General features: G+C 56.9%; 1 protein-coding gene across 5 annotated transcripts in view; it reads left to right on the forward strand.

Moving 5' to 3' along the window:
• The window catches only part of ITGA7 (integrin subunit alpha 7), a gene marked incomplete at its 5' end in the record, with an annotated part of 20771 nt that extends 3899 nt beyond the window's left edge, over positions 1–16872 (forward strand). Inside the window, 25 exons of one of the 5 annotated variants that reach the window (XM_081084436.1) lie at positions 910–1037; positions 1138–1217; positions 2349–2604; positions 3053–3184; positions 3467–3586; positions 4483–4690; positions 4817–5010; positions 5676–5764; positions 5876–6003; positions 6135–6230; positions 6401–6462; positions 6600–6769; positions 7198–7347; positions 8245–8360; positions 8864–9056; positions 9133–9213; positions 9319–9398; positions 9518–9592; positions 9728–9830; positions 10303–10479; positions 10655–10795; positions 12938–13051; positions 13730–13828; positions 13914–14039; positions 16197–16872. In XM_081084436.1, coding sequence (XP_080940562.1) covers positions 910–1037; positions 1138–1217; positions 2349–2604; positions 3053–3184; positions 3467–3586; positions 4483–4690; positions 4817–5010; positions 5676–5764; positions 5876–6003; positions 6135–6230; positions 6401–6462; positions 6600–6769; positions 7198–7347; positions 8245–8360; positions 8864–9056; positions 9133–9213; positions 9319–9398; positions 9518–9592; positions 9728–9830; positions 10303–10479; positions 10655–10795; positions 12938–13051; positions 13730–13828; positions 13914–14039; positions 16197–16427 — 3349 coding nt within the window. In that variant the 3' untranslated portion in view covers positions 16428–16872. Of the gene's footprint in view, positions 1–909; positions 1038–1137; positions 1218–2348; positions 2605–3052; positions 3185–3466; positions 3587–4482; positions 4691–4816; positions 5066–5649; positions 5765–5875; positions 6004–6134; positions 6231–6400; positions 6463–6599; positions 6770–7197; positions 7348–8244; positions 8361–8863; positions 9057–9132; positions 9214–9318; positions 9399–9517; positions 9593–9727; positions 9831–10302; positions 10480–10654; positions 10796–12937; positions 13052–13729; positions 13829–13913; positions 14040–16196 lie in introns of all 5 variants that reach the window. The other 4 variants (XM_081084437.1, XM_081084438.1, XM_081084434.1 and 1 more) reach the window with 4 other exon arrangements.
• Between the last annotated feature and the right edge of the window lie 300 nt (positions 16873–17172).

Raw genomic sequence — 17172 nt, forward strand, 5'->3', positions numbered from 1 at the left:
GCAGCCTCCATTCCCAGCACAGTCCTCTCCCAGGGAAGAAGCCTTGGCTGTGATTGTGGAAAATTGTCCTGCCAAGAAAGTTGTAGCTGGGAAAGTGTGTGTGTCGGGGGGGGGGAGGGGGGGGCGTGGGGGGGCGGTAAGAGAGAAGCCTGGGAGGGGGCGGGAGGGAGTAGGGGGGGTGGGAGGAATGGGAAAACCATAGCTGTGGGAGGAGAAGGAAGGCTGGGAAAGGGGTTTCAGGAAGTGGGGGAGAATGGAGGGAAGATTGGAGACCAAATGAGAAATTTGCCTCTACCTTGCTGCCTGCCGGCTGGAGTGCCTGATAGAACCCTGGGCTGGCAGGGTTGCTGGGGTGGGGTCTTTGGCGGGTCCCTGATGAAAGGGTGGGGGAAGTAGGCCCATGTCTAGCCTCTTGCTTGGCCTCCAAACCTGATCCCTGGGCCACCTCATGGTGCCAGTCTGGGCCTCTGTTACGCTTGCGCCCAGCATTCTCGGCATTTCTGGGAAGGTTTCAGCAGGACTGGGGAGGAGGGCAGAGCTTGGGAGTGGGGCCAGGGAGTGGGTAGGCAAGGCCTGGTCAGGAACAGGTGCTGGCAACAGGCGGTTCTTTCAAACCAGCAATGCTGGCCAGGCTGTCGGGTTGCTGTGTGTGTGTGTGTGTGTGTGTGTGTGTGTGTGTGTGTATTCACTGTGCATGTGGTTCTTCATCCAGATAGTATGTGCATATGTAACATGATGATTACATGGCCAAGTATGTTAACCTGCCCTGGTCAGGACTTGGGAAATTGCCTTTTGGCCTTTGTTCTTAGTCCTTCGACACTCTGCTTGGTACTGAGGGTTTGGGCCAGGGCAGCTCTGTGGAGGGGGAGCATTCTGGCTGCTAACTCCTGCCCCTGCCCCATGGCACAGGCTGCTGGTGGGCGCTCCCCAGGCCCTGGCTCTGCCTGGGCAGCAGGCGAACCGCACTGGAGGCCTCTTCGCTTGCCCCTTGAGCCTGGAGGAGACTGACTGCTACAGAGTGGACATTGACCAGGGAGGTATGTGCGCTGTGGGGGTGGAGTGGGGGGTGCGCAGGAAGAGGGAGGAGAGGACTTGGCCCCCTCTTCCCTCCCCTAATTCCCGGTGTCCTGCCTCCAGCTGATGTGCAGAAGGAGAGCAAGGAGAACCAGTGGTTGGGAGTTAGTGTTCGGAGCCAGGGTCCTGGGGGCAAGATTGTTGTGAGTACTACTTCTGTAACCGCATGCCAGGGTGGGGTGTGTGTGTGTGTGTGTGTGTGTGTGTGTGCGTGCACGCACGCAAATGCATAGATGTGCTTACAGAACACAGGTTGGGCATTTGTATGATGGTCTGATTTCCAGGACCTCAAGGAGATATAAAAAAAGTATAAGACATGGCCCCTGTCCTTATAAATTTAAACCATCTAAACATTTCATCCATTCATCCATCTGTCAAACGCTTACTGAGAACTTGTTAAGCATCAGGCATTGTGCTAGCTACTGGGAGAGACCATGTAAAGACAGGGAAAAGCTTGGTCCGCGCCTCAAATAGCTGCTGCATATCTGGAGAGCCTCATCCTCTCCTCTGTCTCTCTCTGTATCATTACTAACATGCACAAATACACAATTATTATTTTTTTCAAAGACTTTTAAAAATTGATTTTTAGAGAGAGAGAGGAAGGGAGAGGGAGAGAGAAAAACACCAATGTGAGAGCAAAACATCAATTAGCTGCCTCCTGCACACCCCCTACTGGGGATCGAGCCTGCAGCCCCGGGCTTGTGCCCTGACAGGGAATCCAACCGGCAACCTTTGGGCGCATGGGATGCTCCAGGGCCACAATTATGAATTCAAGTCAGTATGGGGCCGAGCACGGTTAATGTTAAGTGAGCGTATAGTCCCAGATGATCAAAGTCTGAAGGTGTGGAGAGAAACGACTCCTGCAGATGGGGCGATCTGAGCCAGGCTTTCAAGAACAACTGAAACGTGGAGAGTGGAGCGGGGGCGGGGGGGGGGGCGGGGGGGGAGGCGGGGGAAGACGAGGTGATGTCACAAAGGGCCAGAGACAGGGTCAAACTTGGCAGGTTGGGTGTAATCGCGAAGCCACGAGGCCTGTGTTCTGGCTTAGTCATGCCTGTGGGTGCCCAGGGCAAGGGAGTGGGTGCTGATGGGACAGTGGGTTATGGTAACACTGGGCTGGTGGTGCTCAAGTGGTGCCCGCACAGGGGTTTGTGAGTGTGTGTGTGGTATGTGCACATGAGCCAGCGCCTGCCTCGTGTCTGCATGTGGGCAGTGTGGCTGAAGCAGGCCCAGGCCCACCCAGGGGACTGGCCCCTGCCTCCTTCCTCCTGCAGACCTGTGCACACAGATATGAGGCCAGGCAGCGAGTGGACCAAATCCTGGAGACGAGGGACGTGATCGGCCGCTGCTTTGTGCTAAGCCAGGACCTGGCCATCCACGATGAGTTGGATGGTGGCGAGTGGAAGTTCTGTGAGGGGCGCCCCCAGGGCCACGATCAGTTTGGGTTCTGCCAGCAGGGCGCGGCCGCTGCCTTCTCCCCTGACAGCCACTACCTCCTCTTTGGGGCCCCAGGAACCTATAACTGGAAGGGTGAGTCACTCCTCCAGGAGGGGAGAAGGGAACCAAGCCGCCCTCTTAGCTCAGAGAGGGGACTGCGGGCAGCACGTGGCCAAGCATGCCCACATGTTCACTGCCATGTAGCCCCGGGCACTGCCACGCCTTCCACCCCTATCATGCCAGCACACACATGAATGGAGGTATCTCCTCTCCTTCGCATGGCCGAGTGTTCCTCAACACGCTGGCATGAGCCCCCACGCACGGCTGGTCCTCCTTCCCACCACACCAGCCCACACCTCATCACTCCCATTCCCGTCTCCGCACGCTGCCGCTGGCTGAGCTGACACTCGGTGAGTGTGTGCCAAGTTTGTGGGGCCCCAGAAGCTTGGGGGGAGAGGAGGGGCTTCCTTGTGTGGCTGTCTAACTAGCATCTGGCCTAACGGGGGCTCCTGCCCTGGCACTGACAGGTCTGTCCTTGCAGGCACGGCCAGGGTGGAGCTCTGTGCGCAGGGCTCGGCGGACCTGGCCCACCTGGACGACGGGCCCTACGAGGCGGGGGGTGAGAAGGAGCAGGACCCCCGCCTCATCCCGGTCCCTGCCAACAGCTACTTTGGTAGGGACCCCTCCTGGCCCAGAGCCTCTCTAACCCTCTGCTCCTCTCTCTTGTCCTCCCTCTCCACGCTCCCACCCTCCTGTCTCTGTCCGGCTCGATCTCTGTCTTTGTTTCTCTATTCTTATCCCTTTGGCCGCTTTGTCGCTCTCATGTTCTTTCTCCGCCTTTTCCTCGTCTCCTTCTTGCCTGTGTCTGGCTCTGTTTCTCCACTCCGTGGCCCGTCTTCTGGATGTCCCTTCCCCGGTGTCTCTCCCTGTCCCCCCCCCCCCCCGGCCCCCACAGGGTTGCTCTTTGTGACCAACATTGATAGCTCAGACCCCGACCAGCTGGTGTATAAAACTTTGGACCCCGCTGACCGGCTCCCAGGACCAGCCGGAGACTTGGCCCTGAATAGCTACTTAGGTTTGTAAGCGCCCACCCACGTCCTCCTGGGCCCTGGGGGCTTGGCCTGGCTTCCCCTCCCTCCCCCAACACACACCCAGGGGAATACAGGTTGGGCCCAAATTTCAGAGACAAGCTGGGCCCAGTGACCAGGCCCAAGAAGAAGAGGCCCCATGGGGGACAACCTAAGGGGCTGTGAACAGGGGTCTTCATAGAGGAAGGACCTACAGGGCAGGGGTGGGGGGTGAGAAGAACCTATGAGGTGGGTGGACACCATGTGGGAAGGAAGGAGGCTAGACCTCCAGGGGACATTTTCTCAGGGATGGATGGTGGACAAAAGTCTGCATAGGGGTTTGTGAGTGTGAATGTGTGTGTGCAGAAAAGTCTAGCCGTGTTGGTAAGTCCCTCTCATTGTCTCATCTGTATCCCACGGCAGAGAAGGAGGAAAGGAGGCCTGGGAGATACTGGGGTGGATCAAGCTCTTCCCCACTTCCCTTGTCTCCCGCCTCCATGTGAAGACTTCGCTCCCTGCCAGGATGGTGGGAGTGGGGGCGCAGAAGGTGCACTGGACAGGATGGGACCCCCTGGGCGTGCAGAGGGCAGAGGAATTCTCTGGGAATCAGAGGGGTGGGGCTGCCCCAGCTCCTGCCCAGTGTCTGGCTTCTCAGCCATTGCCTTTCTCTCTCCTCCCCAGTCCCCGAGGCTGATCTCATTGCACTTCTTGTGCCAGACGCCAGTCTCTGGGTGGGGGGCGGTGGGGGGGGGGCTGTGAGGCCTCTGGAGGGGCGGAGCAGTCCAGCTGTGGCGGTGATAACTTGGAGGGGGCTCCGTCTCTGCTCCAGACCCGTGAGGAGCGGAGGTGGGGGACTGTGACTCGCCCTGGCTCTTGGGCTCATTGGGAGGTCACACCTGCCCAGGTTTCTCCATCGATTCAGGGAAGAGCCTGGTGCGTGCAGAGGAACTGAGCTTCGTCGCAGGGGCCCCCCGTGCAAACCACAAGGGGGCTGTGGTCATTCTGCGCAAAGACAGTGCCAGTCGCCTGGTGCCCGAAGTTATGCTGTCAGGGGAGCGCCTGACCTCCGGCTTTGGCTACTCGCTGGCCGTGGCTGATCTCAACAATGACGGGTGAGTGGGCGGCCGGGGGTGGAGCCGGGGGAGCTGGGTCCAGAAGGTCCGAGGGGCCCCTGGCATCTCCTCCTGACTTCCCTGGCTGGGCAGGACCCCGCACTGACTGTCGTTCTTTCTCCATAGTTGGGCAGACCTGGTAGTGGGTGCCCCCTACTTCTTTGAGCGCCAAGAAGAGCTGGGGGGTGCCGTGTATGTGTACATGAACCAGGGGGGTCACTGGGCTGAGGTCTCCCCGCTTCGGCTCTGTGGCTCCCCCGACTCCATGTTTGGGATCAGCCTGGCTGTCCTCGGGGACCTCAACCACGATGGCTTCCCAGGTGTGACGGGAACTGGAGGGCTCAGGAGAGGGAGGGGAAGGGCAGGGGCAGGGAGGTGCCTCAGAGGTCAGGGGAGGGCTTCTCTTTCTTTCTTTTTGTTGTTGTTGACACTATTGCAGATGTTGCCCATTTCCCCCCAAGGGGAGGTCTTTTGAGGGCTCAGGGAGAGAAGCCACATGGGCTCACACCTGAACGTTATCATTTACCAGCTTTATGACTTTGGACAGGTTACCTAACGTTTCTGAGCTAGTAATATTTGCAGAGAGTAGCTGAGAGGTTTAAAAAATGAGGTGTGAGGCCCGGCCGGTGTGGTTTAGCGGTTGAGCCTTGACCTATGAGCCAGAAGGTCACAGCTTGATTCCAGGTCGGGGCACATGCCTGGGTTGCAGGCTCGATCCCCAGTGCGGGGTGTGCAGGAGGCAGCCAATCAATGATTCTCTCTCATCATTGATGTTTCTGTCTCTCTCTCCCTCTCTCTTCTTCTCTGAGATCAATAAAATATATATTTAAAAAATGAGCTGTGAAGTGTGTAAGGTGCCTGGGACTCAGTGGCTTCTGAGTGAAATAGAACACATATGGTATGGAACTGAGTGACGGAGGGAACGTTGGGGCCTGGACCCCGTCACCCCTGCCCCACAGCCTGACTGCCTTTTCTGCTCGCACAGATATCGCAGTGGGCGCTCCCTTTGATGGGGATGGGAAAGTCTTTATCTACCATGGGAGCAGCCTGGGGGTTGTCATGAAACCTTCCCAGGTGAGGGGCTTGTTGGGATGAGGGAGTGGGTGAGGGTGACATAAGGGGCATAGCAACAGAGGGCAGGGGAAGAGGGGAGGCGGGGTGCTGGCTGACAGTCAGGACCTGCAGGTGCTGGAGGGCGAGGCCGTGAGCCTGAAGAGCTTCGGCTACTCTCTGTCGGGCGGCCTGGACGTGGATGGGAACCATTACCCTGACCTGCTGGTGGGCTCCCTGGCCGACACTGCTGTGCTCTTCAGGTGAGCTCCTGTCTTCTCCCTTCCTGAGGACATAAGCCCCGCTCACCCCAAATCTGATACTGAAGAGCCCCCTCCCATTTCCCAGCCCAATCTTCTCACGTTCTTTGTGCCCTCAACTCCCCGTTCCCCAGGGCCAGACCTGTCCTCCACGTCTCCCACGAGGTCATCATTGCTCCACGAGCCATTGACCTAGAACAGCCCAACTGTGCTGGCGGCCACTTGGTCTGGTGAGGCTGGATCCAAGGGGAGGGAGGAGGGGTGGGGACTTCAGGGCCTCCAGGCGCCTCTCCCTTCTCCATTTCTCTGCCTAGTTTGGCACTGGGGGCTGAGACTGGGTCTGGAGTGGGCGGGGTGGGGGTGGGGCCTTGGCCCATCAGCTACACTTTGCCCCCCACAGTGTGGACATAAGAGTCTGTTTCAGCTACATGGCAACCCCCAGCAGCTACAGCCCTATTGTGGGTGAGTGAGGTCCCCTTCCAACCTCCCACCTCTTTGGTCGGGTCACTCCAAGGTGGAGAGATGGGCCCCTGGGAACAGGGTCAGATTGAAGCAGTTCCCTAGCTCACTGTCTCCTCTCCTCTCCCCACTTGCCAAAGCCCTGAATTATGTGCTAGACGGGGACACAGACCGAAGGCTCCGGGGCCAGGTTCCCCGTGTGACCTTCCTGAGCCGTGGCCCAGATGACCTGAAGCACCAGGCCTCAGGCACCGTGTGGCTGAAACACCAGCATGACCGAGTCTGCGGAGACACCATGTTTCAGTTACAGGTGGACACTGACCCCTTGGCCACTGAGGGTCATGGTCATGGCATGATCTCTTCTCCTGGATTCCTCTTAGCTTCTTCCCTAACACACGCACACCTCGTCCTGAGATCTGGACTTCTGGGAAGCCTCCCTTACGGGCTGACCTCCTCCTCACCTGTTGCCTTCTTCTGTCTCCTGCCAAGTTCTGTACTCCCTGGAGATGGAGATGGCAGGGTCCATTGTCACATCTGGTCCTCAAAGCCCTAAATCCTGGGTCTCTTCCCTTTTCCACCCTAGTCACTCTTCCTTCTTGCTCAGCTCTCCACTTTTCTCCTTCATCTCCCTAAACTTCTTTCCAAGTTTAAGAATTTGTCCTAGATCTGGGTGGGGCTTTGGTCAAGGCTATGGCCTGGGGATTGTTCTTGTGTTCATTTCATCTTTCCCCTTTCCAGGAGAATGTCAAAGACAAGCTTCGGGCCATTGTGGTGACCCTGTCCTATAGTCTGCAGACCCCTCGGCTTCGGCGACAGGTTCCTGGCCAGGGGCTGCCCCCAGTGGCCCCCATCCTCAATGCCCACCAGCCCAGCACCCACCGAGCAGAGGTGAGCATGGGTTCTGATTTAGCCAGAAAAAGTTGCTGGGAGGAGCAGTGATCATAGCCCCTCATCAGTGACACTCGCTCATAGCTTGCCGAGTTCCTTCACGTGCGTCCCCGCAGCTCCTCATGTCTCCAGGCGCGGTAACAACTAGCCCTCCAGGTGGAGAATGGCCCAAAGGGTCATGTGTTCATAGTCAGAGGGAGCGGTGCTCTTGATTCTACGGGTCATTCAGGGGCCCCGGCTGATGTGGGTCTGCCATGTTCAAATGTGGCTCCCAAGGCCCTTAGGCCACCTCCGTCCTGCTCAGCCGGGAGGGCGAGCACACAGCTCCTCGTGTGGTTCTCCTGGACAGCCTGGAAGTGGCACTCTTCACGTTCTCGTCACCTTCCGAATCTGGAACTCAGTACCTGCAAGGAAGGCTGGGGAGAGAGGTCCTTGCAGTGGACCAGCCTGCTAGTGTCTACTGCAGCATCACAGTACGCCCATCGTTGTCCTGAGAGGGCACAGCTCAGCGTGGTTAGCTGACCAGCTCAATACCACACAGGCAGCAAGCAGCAGATCTGGGAGTTGAACCCAGGTTGTGTAATCCTGTGACACTCGACCCCACCATATGCCTTGGTGACACATTTGCACCCTTTCTTGTCCCCTAGGAATGACCCTCTCCTCAACTCTCTTCCCAGCCCTGGCCAATGTGCTCAGTTGGCTGGAGCGTCATCTGGTACTCAAAGGCGGGTTCAATTCCTGGTCAGGGCATATACCCAGGTTGCCGATTTGATGCCTGGTTGGGGCACCTGCAGGAGGCAACCTCTCTCTCTCTCTCTCTCTCTCATCTTCCTCTCTCTAAAATCAATAAAACAAATACAAGAAAACAAAACAAAAGAAGAAAAAATCTCTCCCCAGGTCCACTTCCTGAAGCAAGGCTGTGGCGAAGATAAGATCTGTCAGAGCAATCTGCAGCTGGTCCACGCCCGCTTCTGTGCCCGCGTCAGCGACACGGAGTTCCAGCCTCTGCCCATGTGAGGGGGCAAGGGGGCAGGGGGGGTGGGCAGGCAAGAGTTCAAGGAACGGGAGGAAGCTCCTTCAGGAGGGCCAGGCGGAGGGAGGGGCTGAGCCTGCAGCGGGAGGCTGGAAGGCTGGGGGAGACCTGCTGATGATTCAGAAGACAGCAGATGAGGGTCAGTGATGGGGCACAGGAGCTACCGTGCAAGGACTAGCAGTCCTTCCCAACCCTGTGAGGTAGGAATTATTACTAGTCCCGCTGCATAGCTGGAGAACAGGGGCCTAGAGCGGTCCAGGGGTTACCTGCCCAAGGTGAGTCAGTGGGGGAGCTGGGATCAGAACGAAGGCCGCTGGCTCCCATCCTGGATCTCTGGAACATGGGGAGGACGGAGGCTTGGACTGGTGGGAGCAGAGGCTCAGGGAGTGGAGGCCAGTGGCGTTCACTGGGGGAGGGTGGCAGGAGTGGGCGAGGCAGGGGGAGATTTTCTGATCTTAGAGTGAGTGGGATCTGACCCTCTAGGGATGTGGATGGGACAACAGCCCTGTTTGCACTGAGTGGGCAGCCATTCATCGGCCTGGAGCTGAAGGTCACCAATTTTCCCTCGGACCCAGCACAGCCCCAGGCTGATGGGGACGATGCCCATGAAGCCCAGCTGCTGGTCAGCCTCCCTGCCTCTTTGCACTACTCAGGAGTGCGGGCCCTGGATCCTGCGGTGAGGACCGGGGCAGGGGGCATGGTCTTGGGGGGTCTGCATTAACCCAGACTGACCTCTCCTCTCCCCACTCCAGGAGAAGCCCCTGTGCCTGTCCAATGAGAATGCCTCCCGTGTTGAGTGTGAGCTGGGGAACCCCATGAAGAGAGATGCCCAGGTTGGCACATCTGCCCTTATCCCTATCTGAGTGACCTCTAACCCCTGACCCCTCCTCAAGTTCCTGGCTTCCCTTGACTCTAATCCCACTCCACCATTGGCCTAGATCGCCTTCTACCTCATCCTCAGCACCTCAGGAATCACCATTGAGACCACAGAGCTGGAGGTGGAGCTGCTATTGTCCACGTAAGCCTGCTGGGCCTGGGGTGGGTAAGGTTGGGGGCAGTGGAATTGATGTCTACCTAAGAAGGGACTCACCCTTGAGGTGGTGCCCGTGCCCACTCCTGCCTTTGCCCACACACCAGGATCAGCGAGCAGGAGCTGCACCCCGTCTCTGCCCGGGCCAATGTCTTCATTGAGCTGCCACTGTCCATTACGGGGTAAGCTGGGCCCCAGTGGGCACCTGCGCTGGAGGGGCAGGCGTTGCCACTCCCAAGCCCAGGCCTGGGCTCTGCCTCCTGACCCTCTGTCGGGCCTCAGGCCTCCTCAGTCCCCATTTGACTCCTCTTCTCTAGGGTGGCCATTCCCCAGCAGCTCTTCTTCTCCGGCGTGGTGCGGGGGGAAAGTGCCATGCGGTCTGAGCGGGATGTGGGCAGCAAGGTCAAGTATGAGGTCACGGTGAGTGTCCTGGTATCTGGTCCCTCATGGTCGCCCTCCCTTCTTGGCACAGAGAAGTGTCTGAGACAGGTCCCAAGGGTGGGGTCTTCCACTGTATGGCGAGTTTGAGGCCTCCCCCTGCTCCTGGACCTCAGCTGTGGGCAGGCGCTTCCTGGTCATCTCTGACGGGAGGCCATGAGAGCCCCGGGAAGCTTGTCTGTCTGGGGCCTCAGCTGGGGGATGGGAACATGGGGGGAGGGCTGCTGTCTCTCCTCAGAGCTCTGCTCTGGGGCTTCCCACACCTACCAGGGACCTCCCCAGGTTTTCCTGGGTTTGGGGTTGGCATAGAGTGGTGCCTAGTGGGGTCTCAGATCCTGAATCTTTGTTGAAACTGTGCTTCCCGAGGCCCTCCCCTCGACCCTACCCCCTCCATCTCTGTGATTTAGGGCCGCTCAGAAACCAGCTCCCTCCCTTCACATTCTCTGTGCCACAGGTCTCCAACCAGGGCCAGTCACTCAACACCCTTGGCTCTGCCTTCCTCAACATCATGTGGCCCCATGAGATTGCCAACGGGAAGTGGCTGCTGTACCCCATGCGGGTGGAGCTGGAGGGCGGACAGGGCCCTGGGCAGAAGGGACTCTGCTCCCCCAGGCCCAACATCCTCCACCTGGTGAGGCAGGGTGTGGGGGGGTCAGACTTCGGGAAGTGTGTCATGAGGGTGGGCATGTATGTGTGTGTGTGTGTGTGGGGTGGGGGGACCAGGAGGAAGGCAGTGGGGAGGAGATGCCATCTCAGGATTGCCGTATTTGGAGGGACACTCACCGGGCCCCTTTCCCCACATCCAGGATGTGGACAGCAGGGACAGGAGGCGTCGAGAGCTGGAGCAGCCAGAGCAGCCGGAGCAGCAGGTGCCTCCTGAGCAGCAGGAGCCTAGCACATCCTGGTGGCCAGTGTCCTCTGCTGAGAAGAAGAAAAACATCACCCTGGTGAGGGCAGGGCAGATGTGTGCAGGCAGAAAGGGGGTGTGGGGGTGTGACAGAGGATGCTGGGGCATGGCGCTTCACTCAGCGTGGTGGGTGTCCAGGGAGGCTGGCCTGCTGAGGGCTGATGGACAGTCCCGCACACCTGCCAAGCGCTTACTGGAGAGCGGGGCAGTTGGCTGTGCATTCGGTGCTCCTCACATTTATACCAAAGATAGCACTTTAGTTTTTAAAATAATATTTTTATTGATTTCAGAGAGGAAGGAAGAGGGAGAGATAGAAACATCAGTGATGAGAGAGAATCATTGATTGGCTGCCTCCTGCACGCCCCCCATTGGGGATCGAACCCCCCAACCCTGGCATGTGCCCTGACTGGAATCAAACCGTGACCTCCTGGTTCACAGGTCGATGCTCAACCACCGAGCCACACCAGCTGGGCCCAAAGATAACATTTCATAGGGATGGGATGGTTTTAGCTACCTTTGAAATCTGTTTGTTGTTCTTTTGAAGTCTTTTAGGACAAAAAAGTCAATTTGTGTAAGAAAGCCTGTTTGATTTTTACAATGTCCAAAGCATTTTAAGTTTTAAGAAGTTCTAATAATTAAAACGATAGTGTATTATGTGGATTCATTAAGTCTATCCCTTTTGAGCAGTTTTGCCCCCCTTTTCCTGCTTGTTTTACAAAGTTTTGTTCTTTAAGTGGATTTATGGAGCAAATTGGCATATTCTCTATGCTCACCCCTTGAGAATGGTGCTGCAGTGACAGTGTGGGGGGAACACGATTAAGGGGGTATTTGTCCAGTTGCCAGGAGGTGAAGCCAGGCATGGAGGCAAGGAGTGGAAGACTGTTTGCAGGGGTATGTCAGCAGTTGGGCCAGCTCTGGCTTCCTCGGTCTGGGAGGGAGCTCCACGGACACCCTGTGCCTCCTGGCCCTCCGCTCCCCTGCTCCCCGAGAGCAGGCCTGAGGCAAAGGAAGGCGCCTGGGGATAAGGCGACTGCTGTTTCCCTGTGTATGGGTGGTCTGACCTTCTCCATGAGGCTAATTGCCTCCGAAAGAACTCCTTTTTTATTCAGAACTTTGAAATTAATTCTTTAACTTAAAATTAAGGCCTTGTTTTTAGAAACATTGACCGAGGGTTCTTGATTTACTTAAAAGTAGCCAAATAAAGCCGAAACCGGTTTGGCTCAGTGGATAGAGCGTCGGCCTGCGGACTGAAGGGTCCCAGGTTCGATTCCGGTCAAGGGCATGTGCCTGGGTTGCGAGCACATCCCCAGTGGGAGATGTGCAGGAGGCAGCTGATCGATGTTTCTCTCTCATCGATGTTTCTGACTCTCTATCTCTCTCCCTTCCTCTCTGTGAAAAATCAATAAAATATATTAAAAAAACAAAAAAGTAGCCAAATAAAAGATGATTGACAAAATTCAAACACTCTCAAGCCATTCTGCTGTCTCTGAAGTGTGTTGAGTATGTTTTTAGGCAAGTAGACCATTAGGTGAAGTTAGGCCAAATGGATATGGGTCAGGCCTAGAAGGAGCAGGGCCTGAGTCCCTCCAGCCTCCTCTCCTGTCAGTGAGTTGGGCTTAGTGTAGGAGTATGGTTTTGCCCAATATGGACCTGGGTTCAAATATGAGCTTCACCACTTACCAGTTTGCTAGTTCTGGGACTAAGGTAGGTCACCTGGACACGTTGAGCCTCAATTTTCTAATTTGAAAAATGGGGATGATGATAATATGCATCTTGCAGGATAGTTGTAAAGCTTAAATGAGATAAGTACCTGGCAGGTAGTAGGTGCTCAATTAATAGGGGACCAACATTAGGTCACATCAACATCAATTGGGGAAGCTAATCTGCCTGCTGCTGTCAAGGAAGAGCCCTTCGCCCTGCTCCCCATGCATTTCAAAGCCAAATAGCCCAGGTTTGGGTTAGGGTTAGTCTGGGAAGACTTCCTGGAGGAGGGAAGTTTGAGGCCTGGTCATGAAAATAGAGATATGGGTGAGGAGCAAGGAGAAAAGGGGTCCAAGATGTGGAGGCTCAAGGAGGGATGGATGAAGGCTCCGGGCAGACTCTGTCTGTGTGACTGCATTTGTGAGGATACTGGGCCCTGGGCAGGCTCAGCAGCTCAAAGCTCTGTCCGTCTGGTCCCCAGGACTGTGCCCGGGGCACCGCCAACTGCGTGTTGTTCAGTTGCCCACTCTACAGCTTCGACCGCGCGGCTGTGCTGCATGTCTGGGGCCGCCTCTGGAACAGCACCTTCCTGGAGGTGAGAGTGTGACTAGGGCTTGGACTGGGCTCTCTTCCCCGGCAGCCCCTCCAGGACTCACTTCTCTTCTACCTCTTCCCTTTCCAAATGCAGCACACTCTTTTTTAAATTTTAAATATATTTTTATTAATTTCATAGAGAAAGGAAGAGGGAGAGAGAGCTAGAAACACCAATGATGAGAGAGAATCATGGATTGGCTGCCTCCTCACGCCTGAGGATGGAGTCCACAACCCGGGCATATGTCCTGAACAGGAATTGAACTGTGACCTCCTGGTTCATAGGTCAACACTCAATCACTGAGCTATGCTAGTCGGGCAGCACACTCTTTTTTTTTAAAAAAAATCTTTTATTGATTTCAGAGGGGAAGGGAGAGAGAGAGAGATAGAAACATCAATGATGAGAGAGAATCATTGATCGGCTGCCTCCTGCACGCCCCCCGCTGGGGATTAAGCCTGCAACCCGGGCATATGCCCTGACCGGGAATCGAACTGTGACCTCCTGGTTCATAGGTTGGTGCTCAACCACTGAGCCACACCAGCTGGGCTGCAGCACACTCTTAAACCTAGACAGGTAGAAACACGCTCTGTGTTGGGCACCATTCTACAATTTCAGGAGCTGGGGGCGGGGGTGAGGGGCCGGGGGCATTTAGGAGGAGGGCCTGCTTCCCTGCGCCCTTAGGAGTACTCAGCTGTGAAGTCCCTGGAAGTGATTGTCCGAGCCAACATCACCGTGAAGTCTTCTATCAAGAACCTGGTGCTCAGAGATGCCTCCACAGTGGTGAGCGGCAGGGGTGGAGGTGGGGGTGGAGGAGCTCTTCTCTCCTGCTGCCCAGCTCTTGCTCCATTAACCCCTCGCTCCCCAGATCCCAGTGATGGTGTACTTGGACCCCGTGGCTGTGGTGGCAGAGGGAGTCCCCTGGTGGGTCATCCTCCTGGCTGTCCTGGCGGGGCTGCTGGTGCTGGCGCTGCTGGTGCTGCTCCTGTGGAAGGTGCGGCTTGGGGAGGATGGGGCGGGGGGGGGGGGGCGGGGGCGGGGGAGGGCTGGGCTTCCCTGGCGAGGAGGTGGCCTTTCCTGCGTGGTCCTCACCCACCCACTTCATTTACTCAGCAAATCTGCACCGAGCACCTGCCATGCTTGTGCCAGGGACTCTGTCAGGTCCTGGACGGTTCAGAGACAAGTCAGATGCAGATCTTGTCCTCAGGGATTTGACAGTCTAGTGAGGGAGGGGAGCCTTGCAGTCAAGGATGGGCAGTCAGTTGAGAAAGTGCAGTGGGAGTTCTGAGGAGAAATGGCTTGTGGGCAGCAGGCCCAGGAGCCAGGCCTTACAGCGGTTCTCAACCTGTGGGTCGCGACCCCTGAAAATACATCCTGCATATCAGATATTTACATTACGATTCATTACAGTAGCAAAATTACAGTTATGAAGTAGCAACGAAAATAATGTTTTGGTTGGGGGTCACCACAACATAACTGTATTAAAGGAACTGTATGAAAGGGTCGTGGCATTAGGAAGGTGGAGAACCACTGCGAGAAGAAGGTGGGGTAGTAGGATCTGGATGTGGGAGGTGAGGGGGTGGGGGAGCCATGGAGGCAGGGAAGTGTGGTCTGGCTTAATTAGAGCGTGGCAGGGTGAGGCTGGGAAGGAAACCGGCCATGAAGGCCAACAGCCTGGGGAACTATCCCAGGAAACTGCCCCCGCTAGGGCTGAACTTGGAGCCTCCACATACCAGGTTCCCCGTGGACATTCTTGGAGACACAGAGTATAGACAGAATCAAATTTGTGTCTGGGGCTCCACATCAAAGCACACTCGGTGCAGGTCATACCCGAACCCACATGCCACAGCGGGACTGTATGGAGCCGTGCTGTCCTCGGGCTCTGTGGGGAACAGCCTCCCATCCCAGCCCCAGCCAGTCACAGACCAAACTCACCCTTTGACCAGTGGGAGTCATCAGGGGACCAGGCCTCTGGAGTGGCACCCACTGTGGGAAGCTGGTCGTCCTTGGGGGAGATTGCTGCCCTCATGAAACTGGCGCCAGGATCCGGGCTCCCCGCTCCCCCAGAAGGGGCAGAGCAGAGACAGCCCCACCCTTCCTCAGTCTCCTGTCTCCCCCTCATCTGCTCCCCTCCTCCCTTGACATCCCAGTGTGGCTTCTTCCGTCGGAGCAGCCAGAACTCATCTTTTCCCACTAACTATCACCGGGCCCGTCTGGCCGTGCAGCCCTCGGCTGTGGAAGTTGGGGGTCCAGGGACTGTGGGGTAATTTTTGTTTGTGTGCATGTGTGTGTGTGCGTGTGTACAAATATGTGTGTGTGTGTGTGTATGTGTGTGTGTGAGTGTTAGTAGCGTGCCCAGCATTCAGGACCATTCAGGGTGAAGAAATGAGATTGCACGAGGGTGGGGTAAGTCCTAGGACCTGGGGTGGAAGATAATGTAAGGATGAGCTTTAAGAGTGAGTACACACAGCCGGGGGCATGCACAGAGGGCTGGGTGGGGTCTTGCAGTGTGAGCATGTGGAGTGCAGGGAGGTGCCATGCATGCCTTTTCTTGGGCATGAAGTGCAGAGACAAACATGCAAGGAGGTACCGTGCAGTCTGAGCATGTCCCAGGCTCTGGCAGTCCCGAGTGTGAGTGTAGCATGTTCAGGATTTAGGGAAGGGCTGGGTCACCAAGTTCATGGACAGAAGGCCCTGTCCTAAGGGGGTGCTGCCAGTGAGGACACAGGCTATACATGTACATGGCTTCAGAGGAGCCACTTCGGAGTGTGCGGGGCTCTAGGAAGCCACGCTTTCCCTCAGATTTCGTCTGTGTCCTGGGCAATGCCAGTGGGTCTCCTGAAAAGCTTGTGCTGGGGGACCTTTGGGGCCAGCAGTCCTGATGTCCCACCTTCAACCCCTCCCTCCGGTACCAAGGGAGATGTCCGTGGTCTTGCTCCGTGGGCCCCCTGGTCTTTCTCTTGCTGTAAACGAGAACCTGGGCACTGAGCACTGACGGGGGCACTGTGGGAGCTGCTCCCCCGGCTCCTTCCTGCTGCACTTGGTTCTTTCCGTCCCAGGGGTGGTGGAGCCAGGAGCTGGGCGGTGCTGGGCATCTGCCCTGGCACCTCAGCCCTGCAGCCTCCTCACGTCTGGCCTGGTGTTCTCACAGATGGGATTCTTCAAGCGGGCGCGGTACCCCGAGGCCACCGTGCCCCAGTACCACGCGGTAAAGATCCCGCGAGAAGACCGACAGCAGTTCAAGGAGGAAAAGACGGGCACCATTCTGAGGAACAACTGGGGCAGCCCCCGGCGGGAGAGCCCCGATGCACACCCCATCCTGGCTGCTGACGGGCACCCCGAGCTGGGCTCCGATGGGCACCCTGTGCCAGGCACTGCATAGCCTCCTGGGTCCCAGCGTGGCCCGTGTGTCCCCTCCATCCCTTCCCCAGAGATGGCGCCTCAGGATGAAGAGGGCAGAGTGGGCTGCTGGTGTCCCAGCAGGATTTTCAGGATCTGTTTCCTCAGAGGCATAGACCTCTCCCCCCAAAACTTCCCCTTAGAACACTGTGAGAGGAGAGGGGAAATCAGGAATAGGGTTGCGGGGTAGGGTGAGAAGGGCGGCGATGTCCTGATTCAAGATGAGGCTAATCTCTCCCGCTCCCATTCCCCTAGTATAACAGGACCCCAAAGACCTGTCTCCCCAAAAGTGCCTTAGCCTAGAAGGTTGGGGAGGAGGTGGCATTGTTGACTCAGGGGCTCTTCCCTCCCTCGTTTCCCCTCTCCTCTGACCTTAGTTTGATGCATCAATCTAGTGGATTTTGTTTATTTATTAAAAAAATATTTGGAACAAACCTCTGGCCTCTTTGCTGAGTTCTGCTCCCTCACCCTCAAGGCCTGATTCTCTCTGACCCCCACAGCTCAGGACAAAGGTGGCAGTGGGTGGGAGGTTGGGGGCCTGGCAACAATGCGTGTATCCTGAATTTTGTGACCAGATCCTGGAGGGGCATGGATGTGGTCTCAGAGGATGTAACTAGAGGCCTGGTGCACGAATTCGTGCACCAGTGCAGTCCCTCGGCCTGGCCTGCGGGATTGGGCCAAAACTGGCTCTCTGACATCCCCCGAGAGGTCCTGGATTGTGAGAGGGC

Source organism: Myotis nattereri (genome assembly GCF_964212035.1).
Source record: "Myotis nattereri genome assembly, chromosome: 2".
Classification (NCBI taxonomy): Eukaryota; Metazoa; Chordata; class Mammalia; order Chiroptera; family Vespertilionidae; genus Myotis; species Myotis nattereri.